Source organism: Pelobates fuscus, chromosome 3, assembly GCF_036172605.1.
Source record: "Pelobates fuscus isolate aPelFus1 chromosome 3, aPelFus1.pri, whole genome shotgun sequence".
Taxonomy (NCBI): Eukaryota; Metazoa; Chordata; class Amphibia; order Anura; family Pelobatidae; genus Pelobates; species Pelobates fuscus.
The window spans coordinates 316,004,422-316,025,994 of NC_086319.1; the positions used below are offsets into that span (position 1 = coordinate 316,004,422).

The window sequence follows — 21,573 nt, forward strand, 5'->3', positions numbered from 1 at the left end:
TTTCTCGTATTGACGAACGTTTAAGAGAGAGACAGAACACTCGTGATAATATTCGTAGACCTTCCTTTAAACTAGCGCCTTTATTTCAAAGATATTTCCACTATCCCAATTTTTTCTGAACCTATGCAAATAGGCAATACTCGCCTCTCAGAAGAGGAGAGACAGTACAGAAGAAAGGAGGGGTTGTGTATGTATTGTGGAGTAAGAGGGCACCTTCGCCTAAATTGTCCTAATCGTCCGGGAAACGCTCGCACCTAAGTTTCTCTAGAGGACAGGCCTTGGGTGTTTCTATTTTGTCCTCTATACACAATTATAAGGATCACAGGCTTCTACTACCGGTTTCTTTAGCATGGGAGAAGGGAGTAATAAAGACTATGGCATTGATAGACTCCGGAGCTGCTGAGAGCTTTATCGACAACGTTTTTGTTTCTAAACACTCTATCCCATCTCAGCTAAGAGATACTCCTTTGGCCGTTGAGGCCATAGATGGTAGACCATTATCTGAACCTATGATTTCTCATGAGACTATACCTGTTATTTTGACTGTTGGTGTCTTACACGAGGAGGATATATCCCTTATGCTCATCTCTTCCCCTTCTGTTCCTATAGTTCTGGGGTATCCATGGTTAAAGAAACATAACCCTATTATTGATTGGGAGCTAGGGGAGATAACTTCATGGGGTCAGGGTTGCCAGGACAGGTGTTTACAGAAAGTCTCACCACTTTGCGTAAGTAATACACCGGTTAACTCCACCCAGTCTACAGACTTACAAATACCGTCTCGATACATAGATTTAAAGGCAGTCTTTGACAAGAAGAATGCTGATACTTTACCCCCACACAGGTCCTTTGATTGCAAGATTAATCTCCTACCTGGTACTATGCCTCCGAGGGGCAATGTATATCCTTTATCCACTAAGGAGAACTTAGTCTTAGAGGAGTATATCCGTGAGAATCTAGACAAGGGATTCATTAGGAGATCGTCCTCGCCTGCCGGGGCCGGTTTTTTTTTTGTGAATAAAAAGGATGGCACGTTAAGGCCTTGCATTGATTACCGAGGTTTGAATAAAATAACTATCAGAAATGCATACCCAATTCCCTTGATTACTGAGCTCTTTGATCGTTTAAAGGGTTCCAAGATTTTCACCAAGTTAGATCTCAGAGGGGCGTATAACTTGGTGAGAATTCAGCAGGGAGACGAGTGGAAAACAGCGTTCAATACTCGATATGGGCACTATGAGTACACGGTAATGCCTTTTGGGCTCTGTAATGCACCGGCAGTATTTCAGGATCTGATCAATGAAGTTCTTAGGGAATTTCAACAGGATTGTGTTATTGTATATTTAGATGATATACTAATACACTCTAGAGAAATTGAGACCCACCACAGACAAGTCAGAAGGGTATTGCGCAAACTCCTACAACATGGATTGTACTGCAAATTGGAGAAATGTAGTTTTGATCAATCTCAGATAAACTTTCTTGGTTACGTGATTTCTGGGGAAGGCTTTAAAATGGATCCGGATAAACTCCAGTCTATTTTAGATTGGCCATTACCTAGGGGTCTCAAGGCCATTCAGAGGTTTATTGGATTCTCCAATTATTATAGGCGCTTCATTAAAGGATACTCTTCCATTATTGCTCCTATTACCAATATGACCAGACAGGGGGCTGACACTAAGACTTGGTCTACTGAAGCTCTCGTTGCCTTCAAGACACTTAAGATACTTTTTGCTTCTGCACCAATTTTAGTTCACCCCGATACAACTTTACCTTTCCTACTCGAGGTAGACGCCTCAGAGACAGGTATAGGTGCCATCTTGTCTCAAAGGTTAGGCGTGGATAAACCATTACATCCATGTGGTTTCTTTTCCAAGAAACTATCTGGGACTGAAAGCAGATATGATATTGGTGACAGGGAACTACTAGCTGTTATCATGGCCTTAAAGGAGTGGAGACATTTATTGGAGGGGACCTTGCATCCTGTTACTATTCTGACGGATCACAAGAACTTGTCTTATATTGGGGAGGCCAAGCGCTTATCCGCCAGACAAGCTCGTTGGTCCTTGTTCCTCACCCATTTCAATTACGTGCTCACTTATAGACCTGGTTCTAAGAACTCTAAGGCCGATGCTTTGTCTCGCCAACATGAACCTTCTACTATATCTGAGACGGTTTTCTCTTCTATAGTTCCCAAGTGCAATATTATCGCCAACACTAGCCTCAGGATTCATTCTCCGTTGCTTGCCGAGATTATGAAGCTACAACATCTGGCTCCTAGACAGAGTCCTGAGTCACGGCATTTTGTTCCTGCAGAACTCCAACTAGAACTGTTACAATGCTTTCACAATAGTAAGGTGGCTGGGCATCCTGGCATTCGTAAGACATGCTCCTTAATTGCCAAGGATTTCTGGTGGCCCACCTTACGTAAAGATATTAGGGATTTCGTCGAAGCATGTGAGGTCTGTATGAAGACTAAATGACCTCAGACGCATCCATGTGGGCTTTTGCATCCCTTGGAAATTCCCGAGAAACCATGGACCTGTTTGGCTATGGATTTCATTGTCGATTTACCTGTTTCTAAAAAACAGACTGTGATTCTCACGGTGGTTGACAGGTTTACTAAGATGGCTCATTTTGTGCCCTTACCTAAACTTCCATCTTCCCCTGAATTGGCTGAGATATTCGCTAAAGAGATATTTTGTTTACATGGGATACCTTCCGAAATTGTTTCTGATAGAGGTTCCCAATTTGTTTCCCGTTTTTGGAAGTCATTCTGCTCTCAAATGGGTATCAAATTGAATTTCTCTTCTGCCTATCATCCCCAGTCTAACGGAGCTGCTGAACGTACTAATCAAAAGATCGAGCAATATTTGCGTTGTTTCGTTTCCGAACACCAGGACGATTGGGTTGGTCTGATTCCTTGGGCAGAGTTCGCACACAACAATCTCGTTTGTGATTCTACTCGTTCTAGCCCCTTTTTCATGAATTATGGCTTTCATCCCTCCATTCTTCCCTCGGTTTCTCCTTCCCAAGGAGTACCGTCGGTTGATGTTCATGTTGCCAATCTGAGGAAGTTGTGGGATCAGACTCGACAAATTCTTCTGCATAATTCCATGTTGTTCAAGAAACACGCTGATAAACATAGAAGGGCGGCTCCAGTCTTTGTTCCAGGGGACAGGGTATGGTTGAGTACCAAAAACATTCGCTTGAAGGTTCCTTCTATGAAATTCGCTCCTCGTTACATTGGACCTTACAGGGTCCTGACTCGAATTAACCCAGTTGCGTATCGCCTGGCTCTTCCATCTGCCTTACGCATTCCTAACTCCTTTCATGTTTCCTTGTTAAAACCCCTAATATGTAACAAGTTTTCCTCCACTGCATCCTCTCCTCGCTCTGTTCAGGTTGAGGGACAAGAGGAGTATGAAATCAATTCCATCATCGATTCTCGTATCTCCCGGGGGAAGTTACAATATCTGGTTGATTGGAAGGGATATGGTCCTGAGGAGAGGTCTTGGATACCTCAGGAGGATGTGCCTGCGCCTCGCCTCCGCAGGGCTTTTCACTCCCGTTTTCCATCTCGTCCTGGTTCCTTCCGCCCGGTGGGCGTTTCTGAGGGGGGGGGGGGGTACTGTCAGGGTACCTGCTGTCTCTACCTCTGTGGAGGTGAGATACTTGGACGTTCTCCCTCGCAAAAGGGTTGAATCACTCGTTCCTCGCGGTTCCCTCGGTCGTTTACACGCTGGCCGCGAGGGATCCACTTCCTTTTATGATGCGGCGTTCAGTAGCAGACGTCATGACGACAACCCAACCCGATCTGTCAATCAAGCCCCAAGCACGAATGAGGATTCATCGGGGGCGTGATTACCTGTTTAGAATCAGGGTATAAAAGAGGGCTTTCTGCGTTTGTTCATTGCCCTGTCGTGGTTCTAGCTTGTCTAGTCACTCAGTGCTCTTGTATTCTGTTAGTTTCTTTGGTTTTGACCCGGCTTGTCTGTTCTACCTCGTTTACCTCTATTACCCTTTGACTCGGCTTGTCTCTCGTTTACCTGCTCTCTCGTTCCCTCGACCTCGGCTTGTCTCTAGACCATTCTTTACTACTCTTACATTAGTCCGCCCATTCTAAGGTCCGGTATACGTACCCTGTACCTGTTTGTACTCTGCGTGTTGGATCCCTGTCCCGATCCTGACACGTGTCCGGTGTTCTTTTGCCTAAAAATACTACACTATATCATCACTGTTTTATTTTTTGCTTTTATGTTTGCTTCTGCTTTATATTTCATGAAATAACCAATATCGGAACAGGAGGTACAACTATATCAACAAGCTGGGATTATACCGCTCAAACGCATTAGAAGGAGCTACATTATAGCTCCACTAAGTGTAAGTGCACCCCTTTCTCCTTATTCTCCCAGTGGCAATAACATACCACATTATCAGATTTTGCTCTCTAACATTCTTATCATTTCATATACCATAATTAAGGACATTTAAGGCACTACACCCACCTAAACTATGTCTATGAACTGGAGAAGAGGACCCCAGATAGGGTTGCTTTGCTGCCTACAGTAATCACAACTGTATACTCAGAGTTCTTACCTTACCATTTTGTATTGCTCCATGTTTGCTTAACCATATTTGTCTTTAATAAATATAAAGAATTGCCATTGCAGTCGAACACCAGTAATTTCCAGCCAGACAAAATCCAATGTTTGCTGAATAACTCAGACAGTGTTACAGCTCCTGTTGCTCCACTCTCATGCAATTTAATTATCCAATTCACTAATAAAGAAAATATATAATTTGTTCTGGTTTTTAACCTTTGTACTTTAAAGGTGCAGAGGTCAGAGGGAAAAAAAACACAAGCCACTCTGTTGGAAACTAACGTCCCATAAAATTGCTAAATAGGTAATAACTCATGATCAGTGACATTTAGGCTGAGGCTGATGAGACTTAAAATAGACACCTTATGTAATGGGATAACAAAGAAACCACATACTAAACAGATTATATGAAATATAAACAAAATCAAGCTCATACAGTGAGCCTGCTAAGAATGTTGTTCCTTAGTAGTTGTATATACATTATATCATTGGCACATAAAAATTAACAATCAATAACCGCACTTAAAGGACAGCTGTCATCAAATTTTCGCTTTTATTTTTTTAAAAGTTAGTACATTTTATGAAACTTAAAGGGACATTATAGGCACCTAGACCCCTTCAGCTTATTGAATTGGTCTGGCTACAGTGTTTCTATTGCACTTTGTGCTGCATTGTAAAGCATTGCAGTTTTAGAGAAACTGCACTGTTTACATTGCAGCACTAAGACGGCCTCTAGTTGTCTTCTAACAGACAGCCACTAGAGGCGCTTTCTGGAAGGTTACCAGACTTTTGGTCCGCTAACTGACGCTGGACATCCTCATGCTCTGCGTACACTCCCCATACATGTGCATTAGCACCCCCTTATTGATTGATGTTGGAGGAGGCAGAGCCGGGACACAGCACCAAGGGACATCGGGATGGGTCAGGTTAGTAAATTCACAATGGTGCAAGGGCGCGGTGAGGCAGAGGGAGCTATGGTATCCCTTTAATGATGTAGTGTTAATTGTGTATATCATTTAGTTTTTTTAAGAAAATTTTACTTTTTTTATCTGACTGTGCAAATATATTATGTCAGACTCTGTTGTTATTTGACCAACTGCTGCTCACCCTTACCAGCTTGCTGCTGCAGTTTCACCTAGAACAGGGGTTCCCAGCCAACTAACTTGCCTGGTGCTGTGATTGTTCTAGGTGGTTTCCAACCCAGTCCTCAAGTACTCTCTACGAGTCCAGGATTTAGGGATTACCCTGTTGTGTCTAAAGTGTTTTTTTTTCCCTTCTAAGAACACATTAGACACAATTGAGTAATCCCTAAATCCTGGACTGGTAGGGGGTACTTGAGGGCTGGGTTGGTAACCAGTTACCTAGAACAATCACCGCACCAGACAAGTTAGGTTGAGCAGCCATACATTCATACACTAGAAAACTTAGAAATGTTATGCAAATGTATGTAAATGCAATTATTTTTGCAATGATTAATTATATGCATTCCATATGTGCCATATTAAAGACATACAAAATCCTGCCATAGTAAACTTCGATATGCAGCTTTTGGACTGAATGGTTAAAATACAAAGATTCTCCAAATCAGTGGTTTGTCCTAAAATTTTTAAATCATTTGACAATTGTATCTTAAAGGGACCCGAATAATTTTATGAAGCAGTTTTGGTGTATAGATTATGTTCCTGTAGTCTCACTACTTAATTCTCTGCAATTTAGGAGTTAAATCCATTTGTTTACACAGCCCTAGTTACACCTCCCTGCATGTGACTTACACAGCCTTCCTAAACACTTCCCGTAAAGAGAGATCTAATGTTTAAGCTTCTCTTATTGCACATTGTGTTTAATTTAGAATTTTAAATCACATTTTAGAATTTGTTATCTCCTGATCTTTTAAAAGCCTTCTAGACCCTGCAGGAGCCGCCTGTGTGTGTTGAAAGTTAAATTTACAGAGCAGGAGATAAAAACATCTAAAGCAAGCTAACATCTGATTGAAAATTAAACCTTTTTTGTCATGCAGGCATAAAATCACAATGTTTACATGTTCATGGTATAAACTGCCAAATAGAGGTTTCTCCAAGACTTTAGAGGTTAAGGCAAATAAACCAAAATCCTACCATGACATCTGGAGTTAAATGCTTGGGACATTGCCTCATCTGGAATCCCTTGTAACAGATCATTGTGCTCATCTTTCTATCCCTAGCCCAGAAATGCTTTAAAATGTATATGTGTATGATAAACACAAAACACATTACCATTCCCATGTTTCTGGTTCTAAACAAATAATTGTAAAACAACAATGACTGTTTATTTTTTAATATTTTTTATGTCTTAGATAGTACTTATCCAGCACCAGGAAGCTCTTAAAAGCCATGTGGCGCTCAAGGGAGTTCACAGTTGTGTCATCTGTTAGTCTCATTGTCATGCATTCCAACACTCCTGATTATAAATGCATTTGGGACATGGGAAGTCAGAATTTCACATAACTCATTTCACACAGATTTTATGCACTCAGTGATGATCCAGGCCAAGCATAATTCTTCCTTAAAAGGCCATGTATTTGCCCATCTGGGAATTCCACACAGTGTTGTGTATGCCTATACATCTTCTGCTTATACCTACTGCTAAGGTTCACATGTACACAGCAATTAGTTCATTTTCTGAATCTCGTTTAAAGACAAATTGTGCAAGTACTCTAGATATGAGTACAGAGAGTACATGTCTGTAAATACAAATGCCAAAAATAAATAGGGTTATTCACTAAAGTAAGAATTGTCAATTCAATGTGTATTTCAAATTTAAGGATTAAATTTGAAATAACTGAAATATTCTCCAGGTCAGTAACTTTGGCCTTAAATTTGATATTCTCATTGAGGTCTTACTTTATTGAATAACCCAAAAGTGTCAGAAAATGAAACCTTCCTTGAATTTGGGGTCTAGACTGCCTTTGTTGGTTTGTTCATGTACATATTCACTTCAACTACACATTAACACTTACTTTTACATATTTGGCCAATTTAATCAATGTCTTATCTGTATATTATTGCAGGGATAATCAGGACCAAAACATTAGAAAGTAATATTTCTTTCCATCTACCATAACTATATTGTGAAGGGAGTGAATATAATTCACAGTGGGTGTCAAAGATCTTGTAACACATTAAAGAGTGGTCATGTAGCCCATGGAGCAGCGTAGCTAAGGGGAGTGGGCCTTGACATTGCCAGGAGACAGGCAGCTAGTGGTCAGTGGTTTGGGATTGGCCTAAGGATATGGAGTGGGGTGGAGTTATAAGGGGAGTATAAGTAGCGGCCATTTTAGATCTAAGGATCACTTTTAATCGAAAGTTACACTTACCTGTTGTTGTCCCACCCACCCTCCCTTTGCTTTCAGGTGTTTCCCGTTTGGTCACGGCGGCAGGGGATGGAGAGTAAAGTTGGGTGGAGAAAAGAGTGAGATGGGGGAAAAGTTTGGAGTTCAGGGCTAATACGTAGGCCTTGGGACTGGTTTGGTAGGTTCGAGCTCGTAGGTAGCTCCGAACCAGGGTGTGTAGGGGTGTCTCGGTATGCCCCTACACTGGTGGTGCCCTTTGGTGGCAATGGATGGTGCCTTTCGGTGGCAATGGTCATGTTTCAATGTTAAGTTAATATGTTACAATGTTTGGGTATTATGTTACCATGGGGTGGGTCATTGTCAAGGGGTTAAACTGTAAACTGTTGTGGTAATTGTGCAGGCCAACGTGGGCCTGATGTTGACAATGACCTTTATAATTTATGTTAATAATAAATAAAAGCTGTGATATACTTTTGCCAAAAACCCTGGTGTCATTGTCTTTTATGGGAATGGGTATTGGTGGGGGGTTTGTGCATATGCCGACAAGGCGACTGTGCACATGTCAAGTAAAAACAGCATTAGCAGTGCGTAGGTCTATCTACTTTAACAGGAGGATGCATAGATTGTTGCAGCCGAGAAAGCCAGAAACATAATTTTAGTGGGGCGTAAGAAGTCTAATATGATTTCCTACTGAGATAACCACAAGGCAGACACTCAACATTCTCCCCATCAGAACAACATTATCTTGTAGGCTACTATTACGTAATGGACAGTGCAAGAAAAAAAAAAAAAAAAAAAAGGAAGTCAATGAGCTTTAGCAGACAATTTCTTTAGTAAGTAAAATATGTGTATTAAAACTGCACATACTATATACACATGTGTAAAGAACACACAGAAAACTCTAATTTAACACAAAAGTGGCTAATTACTAAAAAAACACCAAAGAGAATTGATCTGATTAGCTTTACTCCAAATTAATTAACTGCAAGTTTATAACCCATTAATTTGCACAGAGGTGATCACTGCATATCAAGCCAAGCTCCAATTATTGTGGCACTGAAATGGCTAAAACACTGAACTGGTTAATAAAATATATATATATTTTTAAATCAAAGTGCACATTACACATTTTACATTACATAAAATATCCCACATTGAAAGGTATTCCACTCATGTCAGTACATTATCAATGGATTGCGGGTTAAATGTAATTACATTTGATTTGAAGGAACTGGTGGAAGCACAGGAAGTCAAAGAAATTGTCAGCTTTATGACACTTCCGGCAAGTGATGCTCGTCACCTGACTGTTTAGTAAATACAGATAATTTTATCACTGCATGAAAAGTCTTAGTTTCAGGTGATTTCATGTCATAGCAGCAGGTGGAATCCAAAAAAACGAGAGAAGCAGTGAAAAAGTAGGTTGAACTTTATGTGCGCAGTGACGGTTCAATCAGCTTCAGTCTATATTTAATTTTCGCATCCCAGTAGTTCCATGCGCAATGTGATGCGTTCATGCCATGACTGAGGAAGGATACGCACAAAGCGTGCTGAAAATGGTGGGTTGAACATGTTTTTCTTGTGCGTATAATTGTCACTGTTTCCGAGGAATGTCTGTGAAGATATAGAGTAGTACAATTTACAAGTTAAAATTAAAATGCAATAAAATCTTCAGGCTATTATAGTAGGATTGTTATAATAAGATGAGTATTTAATACACAAAGCATTATTTTGGGACATTGGAAAATAAATAAATATGGGGAGTGGGGAGGACCAAACAGGGCATTCCAGTGATGCTATGGGCATTGTCTGCACAGAAAATTTGCCCAATAGACAGCCTCACTTAGGGTAGCTCACAGACAGAGCACAGTTAGACCGAATGTCATGAATTCACAGCACTAGTATGTTTACTGAAAGTTGTGTCGGGTGTCCCCAGATGTGAGACCCTAAAAAACAAACCTGGGACTTCAGGTGGCAAGAGAGAAGTCTGTTGGGAGGCATGGGATTGTTATGAGAAATGGGTGAAAATACAAAATTCTTGCAATATAGAAACATAGAATGTGACGGCAGATAAGAACCATTCGGCCCATCTAGTCTGCCCCGTATTATAAATACTTTCATTAGTCCCTGGCCTTATCTTATAGTTAGGATAGCCTTATGCCTATCCCACGCGGACAGAACAACTTTTATTTCATATCCACCCCATGTCAATATGCTTTATCTGTAATAAGAGCATTACAGTTTATAGTAAAAACGTGCAAAAACTGTGCACGTTGTTTGTAAATGTCATAGCTACTAATATATTCCCAAATTCCAACTATTTTAACACACTGACTGACTCACATTAAAAATACACTTTAACGTGTTCTTTTTTTTCAAACTTTATTTGTTCCATTTACATTTATATACATTGTATCAACATGTTGCTGGCTAAAATGCAAATGAGTACTGTACATCAACTAAGCAATCATTAATGTAACTAATCCATTATATGGTGGAATGTCAGTACATACTCTCGACATTTAAAGTTGCATACCTTATCTGTTTTTGTCCGACTGTCCTTATATATTATCCATGTTGTGCCATTGTCACTGTAAGCCACTTTAAAGGATTCCACATACTGAATAGTTCCAAAATCCTTTGCACCCTGTGTGATAATTCCTGTGATCTTCTTAGGAACTAGAAGGTCAATCTATTAAAACACGTTATAATTGGAAAATATGTGTCATAAAGGTAGTTTGAAAATAAATAGAAAAAGCACGTTTTATTTGTTCTTTGTTTACATAGACAAGAAAGGGCATGTGTTGTGTTATTTGGATTAGTTCACAAAAGTGGAAACTGTGGAATTATAACAAGGGGATCCCATATTAATTGTGAATTGTATGGTTCAAATAGCTCTGTCTCTTCACAGAATTATTCCAATCAAGTGAATGAGAAGATCCACAATACAGCAACAATCACATACCCACCAGGTCTCCCTGTTTAACCCATTAAGGACACATGACATGTGTGACATGTCATGATTCCCTTTTATTCCAGAAGTTTGGTCCTTAAGGGGTTAACAGGAATACTTCCTATTGCAGGTCCAAATCCCTCTATTCCTAGTGTCCCTCTTTTCCAGTAACGCCATATTGTTGGTGTGTTTGAGTTTATAACAGAGCTCCACATCAATAATACTCTCAGTAATGTGTCTTTAAACTACAATAAATATGTTTAGAAATCAGTCTGTGTAAATAAGATACGTTGCTCTTTTTCTAAATTATATGTTAGTTGTATAAATTGTTATGGTAAGTCACCTACATTTTTCAAAACAGCCGCCCACTAACACCCCTAATTTTAAAGTGTCCCCCCTCTTTGTCCATTTGAAATGTTGGCAGAAATGCAAGCATCCTCTTACTCATTGAAAGAATGGGAATCACTTGCACAACTGAATGGAAGCTACCAGGGACTTATTTATTTTCATTATTTTATGTGAATGCAATGCTACTGACAGATCTAATGTGCATGCGCACAATATTTTCTTTCAGGGAAATGATACATTATTGAGAATATGTCATTTTGTGCTTTAGACACATATCAATTATGTATTTAGATTATCGTCTCTGCCCCAAGGGCCAGCCAGTACATGGGCATCCTCTCCAAATATATGCACATGAATACACTTCTGTACATAACAACTGCAGATATTTCACAATGTATGTGATGTGTACGATAAGCTATAGTTATATATCTTTACTTATATAGAGAGTCTGCCTTGGAAACAGCAATACTTTCCCACCATGTCTATTTGCTGGCTCCCTTAATACCCTTCCGATTGTGTTTTTATACCCCACCTACTGTAGACTGTAAGCTCGTTTGAGCAGAGTCCTCAACTACCTATTGTTCCTGTTACATTTTGTTATTGTCTCATTTTGGTAAATTCCCCTCTTATTGTAAAGTTCTGCGGAATAAGCTGGCGCTATATAAATAATAACCAATAATAATAATATATTAGACAGAGATGTGTGGAATGTGGAATGTGCCTGTTATTTGTCCTGCAGTTGGGGTTAATAAGTTGGCATTTGCCAGACTCCCTGGATCCTGTATACTCAGGGGTATTACTAGAAACATCACTGTTACCCTGGGCACCATGCTGATGTCATGGGAGGCCATGTAGATCATTAACCCCTGCCTGCCAGGAAACCCACTGTAATGAAAGGAGTGATTCCAGTGTCTGATAAAGAGGGCTAGACACTCAGGTTAGACACACAGCAATGACATATGAGGAGACAAGAGACTGAAAATCAGGGACATTCAGATTTATCTTATTTTCCATGCATTACCTCTGTATGCATTAGATAAAACTGGCTGTGAATCCGCCCTGGGGTGTCTTTTGAGGATTTGAATAGTCTGTATTTCTAGCCTGCAGGCACCCGTTCTGCTGTTATAAGAGCAATCCCACTGTCTCCCTTTGTTGATAGAACCAGGCGTAGGTGTTTTCTGCTGAAATCCCTGACTCGTTTAGAGATTCTATGCAGGCACGAAGGGTAATGTAGAAAATCAATACCCATGACACAAAATATTGCTTCCATTTGTGATTTTAAGAGTGTATTCCTCTTTCAGAACATTGCTAAAATAAGTGACGTTTCTTATTTACTAAGATGTGAAAACAACCCTTGCATAATTAAGCAAGTCAACACTGCATGTCCTCTGATTTCTATCTGTAGCCAGAGATCTATGCGTCGTAATCAGGAACCTAGTGTTTAGATATCTGCTAACACAACATTAGATCTTCACCGACAACAAGCAACAGCCCAACGGGCTGAGCAGGCAGGTTTATGAGGCAGCTGGGGGTTTATGAGAAACCCAATATAGCAAATAAAGGAATCAGACAAATAGATGTGTTCAGGCAGTAAGTTACAATGTCTAAGATCACATTACACATCACAGATCACATTCTATGTTTCTATCACAGTAAAGGAGTTTAAGCATGCGTGGGATAGGCATAAGGCTATCCTAACTATAAGATAAGGCCAGGGACTAATGAAAGTATTTAGAAAACTGGGCAGACTAGATGGGCCGAATGGTTCTTATCTGCCGTCACATTCTATGTTTCTATGTATGTTTCTATTACCAGGCATTAGGAGAAGAGGCAAAAGACAATAGACAGCTGCACGCCAAGCGCCATTAAGGAAGTGCCATGGCTATTATTAATTAAACTGGCTGCAGTTTACAGGGAAATGCAGACCAGCATATCCATCCTGCATTCTTTGTGCTTTTTTTTTTTTCTTCCTAAAGCACACATTTAGGGCACTTCCTAGGTGTACACACCTCCATAGAGATGAACAAAATGGTGTGATTTAGTCCTATTGCAAGGCAGACAATGGGATGTACGTTGCAGCTTACTGTTTTCAGATTAGAAACAGTAAGGTATGACCAGCAATGAACTTGAGACTAAGGCCTATAATGTACTGCGGTGAGAGCTGGCAATGTACGAGAAATGAAACCTACGAACCACAGACCAGGAAATAAAAGTGACATTCTGAGGTTACAGGCAGTCTCCTGTATGGGGCAACAGAACTTTGCAGACATTCAGCAATTTAGTCTTGGAGTTAACTATTAGACCCACAGAGAGCTTTATAAGTTAGATTTAATGGGTTTTAATGCAAAACTGCCATATTTTAAGATCTTTTATTTTACTGAAGAGTTAAGTTCAATGTCCAATTTAAAGTCTATAGGATTTAGTTCACCTAAAAAAAAGTGAGCAACTCTGTATAGAGTAAATATAATATTCTGTATTTGTAGGGCTCAGCTTTAGTTTATTTTAGGAGTACAATAACTTTCTTATTCCTCATTATAATAGAGTATGTAAGTATGTGAGTGTGTAATAATGAATCATGTCATTTAATTTCACTCATTATGAGGGGAGTCACTGTGGCTTTACTCCCTTACCAGTGAATATGGGGCAAAGATTAAGCCTGAGAATAAGATAAAGTAGAGGATAATAACAGAGCAAATCTTTCAAGGAAGGGAAAAGGCTATTAAAACAGAGCTATCTAGAAACAGGGTTATAACCTTGAGAGTAAGTTGTCAAGGGCAGAGTAGACAAACTGCAGGAATGCAAAGAAACTCAAACCCAAAAACACAGCAAGGTCTGAATTCATATAACATCTGTTTTCAAGCTGAAACAGCATTTTAAGCATCACAGTCTTCACTTATTTACATAAGGCTGAATTATGGCATGGAGGCATTAACCCTTGCATAGTCAGATAGATGTACATAAAGCTACAGTGACCTATATATAAGCATATCATGTACCAACAGGCGAACCTCAAAAACACCAATTTAATATAAAATTATGTTTGTTCTCTAATTCAGGGGAAAAAAACTTTATTTTGTATTATTATTATTTATTACCCCAGACTTGTTGGAGGACTCGTATGTGCGGTTTTCATTAGCAGATAAAAAAAACGGGTCTTTTGATGTTTGCAAGCTAAACTAACAAGTTGTCAGAGATTATTTTATTTAACATTCTTGTTGGTGATGTATATGCCAAACAGCAAAATCTCACAAAAACTGCTTCTTTGGAAGAAAAAAATAAAAAGGTCTTACGTTCCACTGGAGTAATTATTTCTCCTGCTTAGATAGGTATTTCTAATGTAACGTGCTATACATGTGGTATCAGTAACACAGATAAAGATTATCAGAAACTTCGTCCATATGGCGTTCGGTTTGGACAAATTTTGTCTATACAATCATTTTGGGAGAAAGTTACTAAGACAGCTTCCATCCCAGGGGGGCCTGTACAATACTTGGGTAGACCTGGAACAGATTTCCCCTTTGTCCCCAGGTAGGGGTTTAAAATGAAATAATGATGAGTGGATAGGTCTCTGCCTACTCCCTGCCTCAACTCATGGCCAGCAGGTGGTGGCTATACAAAAAAAAAGGGGGGGGGGGGGGGTGGCTGAATCACAAAACAAACATAGTGGCCCATCCATGTCCTTCGATGATTGTTACGTGATATGTACATATGGCATTTTGGAGTCTAGTAATTCGGATGAATCGTCAGTTGCCCATAATTCAAATGGAATACGATTCTTCTGAAACCAACTGCACAATTTTACTGCTTGTTTCTCCTCCTTGTATATGTATCAGCGACAGGTCCCACGTCGCTGCTTCCTCCTCCCCCGCCGCTCCTCCTTCTGCTGGAGGGTCCCTCTCCCTCCCACCCCCCAATCCCAAGTTGCTGAAGGGGTGAAAACCCCTTCAGTGACTTACCAGAGGCAGCGACAGGTCCCACGTCGCTGCTTCCTCCTCCCCCGCCGCTCCTCCTTCTGCTGGAGGGTCCCTCTCCCTCCCACCCCCCAATCCCAAGTTGCTGAAGGGGTGAAAACCCCTTCAGTGACTTACCAGAGGCAGCGACAGGTCCCACGTCGCTGCTTCCTCCTCCCCCGCCGCTCCTCCTTCTGCTAACGTCGGCCGGTGGGCGAGACTGATCTCGGCCGCTGGCCGAGGAGACCAAATGCGCATGCGCGGCAATGCCGCGCATGCGCATTAGCGCACCCCATAGGAAAGCATTGAAAATGAATTTCAATGCTTCCCTATGGGGAATAGAGCGACGCTGGAGGTCCTCACACAGCGTGAGGATGTCCAGCGACGCTCTAGCACAGAAAACCTGTGCTATAGAGCAGGAAGTGTCCTCTAGTGGCTGTCTAATATACAGCCACTAGGGGAGGACTTAACCCTGCAAGGTAATTATTGCAGTTTATAAAAAACACTACAGCCCTCAACCTCCTTATACTACAACCCCCAATCCCTTCATTATAGCCGCTCTCCACACGGCAGCCCATGACACAAAATCTAGCCCCTATTACCCTACTGTTCATACTTTCATAAACACTACAGCCCCTATCCTGCAACACACCCTCAGCCTCTATTTTCCCACACACAGGCTACAGACCCTAATTCCCCCACAAGCTAGGTCCCTACAAACACACAATACCACAAGCAGTGCATCACCACAGGTGCGTCTCCACATACATTCAACATCACAAGCAGTGTCCCCACACACACCACTGGCATAGAAACATAGAAACATAGAATGTGACGGCAGATAAGAACCATTCGGCCCCTCTAGTCTGCCCAGTTTTCTAAATACTTTCATTAGTCCCTGGCCTTATCTTAGCATACACTTATGCATAAACAAAAGTGCAAAGTAAAGGTGGCAGAAAAATGCCCTATTGTGTCTATATATTTTAACTTCAGTTTGAATTCCCAGCAATATAAAATAAATAAATAAAGCACTGACAATATATTAAACAGACATTAAATTAAAAAAAATATTATTTGCCTACCTGCAGCCATTCTGAGTGACTATTCTCTCCTGCTGTCCAGGCATTTGACTTCCCAATTTTATCGAGCCGGGAGAAGTGAGGGTACCATGTGAATCCATCAAGTCCCCATGTCTTGTAGACGCTGGAGGCTGTGATTTGCTTATCAGAAATTGCGTAGGCCTTCATTCCAAGCGGCTGAGAGCAACCTACCATGTTGAAATACACTGTAACAACAGTTTACAGAAGGGTGGGAAAAGGGGGGAGTGCTCAGAATCTCAAGCTCACAGCCAGCATGACAAATGCAATGAAAGCACAGTATAAAAATGAAACTAATATAGCTACATCGGAAAAAAAGGACTAGACCAAGTGCAGTGAGTAAGACACTGATGCTTAATCGAATGAATTGTGGAATAGCTGTTTCAAGATATTAACTTTGCCCAATGAATGCAGAATTACCATTAAATATGCGTTAATCTTTTTTTTTTTTTTTATGATGAAAACCATATGAAGGAATACTCTAATTGTGCTCTTACACTCAAATGGAAGTGAGAGAACAGTGAGTTAAGCTATCCCATAATACTCTGCACTAGTTGTCCTGTTTGAAAGAATATTTAGCCACTCACACCTGCTTAAAGAGACACTATTGGCACCAAAACAACTCTAGTTTGAAGGACAACTGCGACCTGAATTTTTTTTTTTTACTTTTATAAGAATGCTTGCAGCATGAAATGAAACCATATGGCATTTTTTTTAAATGGAGTATACATAAAAATATCTGAAAATCTGGTTGGTTGGCTAGTGAGAGAATGATAATTTGCAATTTATGTGCTGTAGATTGGTTTGGATATGTTTGGAAAATCTGTGATTTTCTGATCCGAGACAATGTTTGTCAGACCAACCGAATTCTAACCTTTAGTACATATGAGAATTGCCAATGCGATCGGAATTCGGAGCAGGCAGGCCACACAGGGTGATGGCTGATGATGTCACCTATTGTTGGTCCAACACTAGATCACTATGCCTTCCTCTTTACTGTGATCTAGTGTGGGACCAACGATAGGTGCCCTTGAAGGCACGGGAGGATTATTTTAGCGTATCTGTCATCGAGTGTGGGAATAGAAAGAGGTGCCCGTTTTGGCACGGAAGGGAATTTACAGTGATCACGCTAGCAGTGGAAATTTCATTGTATTCACCACAGTACTCATCTTTCTGTTCTCATAGTATTATTTGATTACCTATTCAAATTGGTATCAGATAGATACTCCGTCGATTTTAAGAATTAGCATTCACTCTGACTCACCGCTTAGTTTTCTCCTCCTCTTTTGATCCCGTTATGTATATTCCTATTGCTATGTGACTCTCCCCTCTTGCTGAATTTCACTGTTATATACCCTGGCACAGACGTGTGCAAGGAGATATCCATATCAGATTTCGACTAATCATATAGCATGATCCCTCAACAGGTTGTTTTGATACTTACCTAGTTGATACCAACCAGTGCTAAGGGTTAACTAGCAAGTTGCTATCCGTACATTACTGCAAATAGGCAGTTCAACATTATTGCTAACAGGCAGTTTTTGTTTTTTATTGAGCCTAACCTTACATAAATAGCAGAACTTTATGTTACCATAATAGCTGGTTGCATTCACTAGATATTGCATTTACCTGTTGGTTCACTCACTTATTGTACACGAGCATCACTGTATATAATTAGTTTCTCATTTGATTATTTAATAACATGTATTTATTTTTTCTTTTAACTGTTCCAAGTCTGGAAGTTAGCTGGCACTCTATTTAGAGTACATTATATCCCAGTTTCTGTTTGTACACTACTCTTTGTTCATCCACATTGTTTAATTCCATGCTGCAAGGATTCTTATAATAATAATAATAATAATAACTAAAAAAAATATCTGGTGGCAGCCGTCCTTGAATGAAGCAGTTATGGGGTGTGGCTCATGTAGCAGATGCACTGCTCAATTCTCTGCCATTTAGGAGTTACATTACTTGGTTTATTAAACAACGCCTCTGCATGTGGCCTGCATAGCCTTCCTAAACACTTCCTGTAAAGAGAGATCTAATGTTTAAACTTTCTTCATTGCACATTCTGTTTAATTTAGAATGCCCTGACATGTTAATGGTCTGCTAGACTGCACAGGAGCCTCATGTGTGTTATTGCAGTTTAATTTACAGAGTAAAGTAAGTTAAGATCTGGTTTTAAATAAAAACATTTTATCATGCAGGCTGAGTAAATCACAACCATGGGAGGTGCTGGTAGGGCTGCACAGACAAAAGCAAAGTGGTTTAACTCCTAAACAGCAGTGAATTGAGCAGTGACATTGCAGGGGTATGAACTATACATGAAAACTGCTTCAATAGGCTAGAATTGATATGATGACTATAATATCCCTTTAATTCACATATGAGCAGCTTCTCTTATTCAATGTAAAAAAAAAAAAAAAAAAAATAATGAATGCAAAGTGCTCAGCAAGTAAATGGCAGTCACCAACCACCGACCAAGTCAATTCGAATTGAATAAGCTCCAGCATATAAATGGCAAACACAATGTTGTCTGGAAGTGTCACACAAATGTAAATTATGTTTTTATATTATTTTACATCACTAGAGAGCAATGATTATTTAAAATGGTAGAAATGTGGAGATTATTAGATATTTTCCTTCCATTAAACTATTATAAGGCAAAAAAAATATTCTGTTCAACACCAGCTGTTATCAGGCTGCGTACTAAAGCTGTTAGACACCTATTTAATAATATTTAATATAGAGCCCAATATCTTTAATAGTTTAAGAAACTACATCTGTAGGCTGTGCAAAAAAAATTATCTGACAATTCAAACGATTGAATGATCTAACAATCGGAGATCTTCCTTCTGTCTCATGTGTTTTTTCCAGTGTCTGACTTTAAGGCCAGAAAATCGCTCTACAGATTTGCACAACTAAGGACCAGGTTATAGACATGCACTGATCTTGTACTGGTAGATAGCAGTAATGGGACAATGAGTTAATAATCCTCTGGCCCTAGCATATTCAAGGACTAAGGGACCTAATATCCCTTAGGATACAGATTGTGTTTTGTATTGACATGCATATTAAGTAGTTTTTGCTAGTGTTTGATGACTCAAAATATATCTAAAAGCATTAAGTAGAGGCATTAAAGAAACACGATAGGCACCATAACCATTTCATCTTATTGAAGTGCTTATGGTGCCTTACTCAGTGTCAAGCAGATCGAAAACAATTGGGACTGATATAACATGCAAACAGAACCTAGAGTGTCCGATTAAAAAATATAAATTTGGAGTCCTTATTAGGTGTGACTGGACAGTGTCTAATTTTTATTCGAAAACTCAATTTGGAAACTGATTTATTGAATACAGACTATATCAAAGCTGCTTTATCTCCATGTCTACTAGGGCATGTATATTTCCAGCATATTTCTAATTTGCATGGTATATTCGTAGTTAGAATGCACCAATTTCTAGAGATAATGTCTGTATGTGTATTGAGATAGATATATATATTATACACCTGCAATTCCAGTCTTCTTTATACCCACTGAGACATCACAGTCATTGGGGTGATGTAATTTAGGCCATGCACATATTTTCCAGCTATTCTAGTTCACAGCTGGAACACATGCGCATGACCCAAAGACCCAAAAGATCTCACATGTTTATACTTCCCAACATGGGGGGTATGAACACAGGCCAGGGGACACGATATGAATGCAGGATTGGTGAATGTTTGGTAGAGTAGGGGGCAATCCAGATGTGCTGGCCTGCCTCTCTCATGGCTGCTCTTGTAAAGAATAGAATGCCACAAATTCCTTGCACACAGAGTGATTGTGTCAGATGTCAGATGATGAGTTTGTGTTGTGCTTATTGGAGACACCAGAGAACAAACCCACATGTGTGAAACAGGAGCCCAAATGTGGGATTGACTTGGGGCTTAGTCTTTAGGACAGAAAAGCTGCTTTGGAAAATGTTGTAATGCAGCTATTGTCCCAACTTGACTATTTTAAAGTGAATGATGCAATTCTGTATTCAGTTCACCACCATTCACTCTCTAGAACAAATAAAAAGCAAGTAGCCCAAAGCAACTATTTTTTATAATTCACTTTTTTAAAATTGTCCTTAAAAAAGATTAATAGTGTCAATCCGAGTTTTCATTTTACATTTAACAGAAATATCTCAACATTTGTTATTACTATATCATTTTAAAAATAAAACTAAGTAGAATAAGTGTGACTGTTCTTTTCTTTTAATATATATTATATTTTTTATATGACAATCATTTCATGACACTGAATATTATTAAAGGGACACTATAGTCACCAGAACAACTACAGCTTATTGAATTTGTTCTGGTGAGTAGAATCATTCCCTTCAGGCTTTTTGCTGTAAACACTCTCTTTTCAGAGAAAATGCAGTGTTTACATTACAGCCTAGTGATAACTTCACTGGCCACTCCTCAGATAGCTGTTAGAGATCCTTCCTGGGTCATGGCTGCCTAAAATGCATCCAAACATTTAGTATGTCCTCATCTATGAGGAGATGCTGATTGGTCAGGACTGTGTTTGAATCATGCTGGCTCTGCCCCTGATCTGCCTCTTTGTCAGTCTCAGACAATCATATGGGGAAGCACTGTGATTGGATCAGGCTACCACTTTTGATGATGTCAGCAGACTGCTTTTTTTTTTTTTTATGCAAACAGCATGCAGAGTTACAGCTTCAGGCTTGAATACAGTAAGATTTTGCTATATTTATGGAGGCATGAGAGGCCCAGGGGGGCTAGATGGTGGTTTTAACACTATAGGGTCAGGAATACATGTTTGTGTTCCTGACCCTATAGTGATCCTTTCATCTGCATTCTGCACACTCTGCATTCACTATACACACCATAAATCCACTATAAACGCACTCTATCCACTACACAAACATACAATCTGCATCCACTTTAAACACTGCATCCACTTTACTGATGCACTTTGCATCCACTACACATATTCTACAGCCACTATACACACACCAAATTCAGTACACACACACACTTCATCCTTGTGACTCAGGATGGGCCCTGTGGGTAGATCTGGGGGCGGGTCATGTGGGCAGACTCCTGGGCAGGACCCCGGGGGCCCAGACCTTGGTCTGTGTCAGGGGCCCCAAAATTTCTGGTGGCAGCCCTGAGATGGCCTGTCTGCAGTAATTTATTTAAAAACTACTTAGATATTCAATCAGCTAAGGTAAGGAAAATAAAGGCTAAATGTAAAATTGTGACCTGCAAATAAAATAAAAGTAAATAAAAAATATAA

General features: G+C 39.9%; 1 protein-coding gene across 2 annotated transcripts in view; it reads right to left on the bottom strand.

Annotated features, from left to right (window-relative positions):
- Positions 1–9,033: 9,033 nt before the first annotated feature.
- The window catches only part of MFGE8 (milk fat globule EGF and factor V/VIII domain containing), a 95,164-nt gene continuing 82,624 nt past the window's right edge, over positions 9,034–21,573 (bottom strand). Inside the window, exons 8-10 of one of the 2 annotated variants that reach the window (XM_063448887.1) lie at positions 16,263–16,465; positions 10,466–10,621; positions 9,034–9,543 (exon numbers count right to left, since the gene is read on the bottom strand). In XM_063448887.1, coding sequence (XP_063304957.1) covers positions 9,400–9,543; positions 10,466–10,621; positions 16,263–16,465 — 503 coding nt within the window. In that variant the 3' untranslated portion in view covers positions 9,034–9,399. The remainder of the gene's footprint in view (positions 9,544–10,465; positions 10,622–16,262; positions 16,466–21,573) is intronic. The other variant, XM_063448888.1, reaches the window with a different exon arrangement.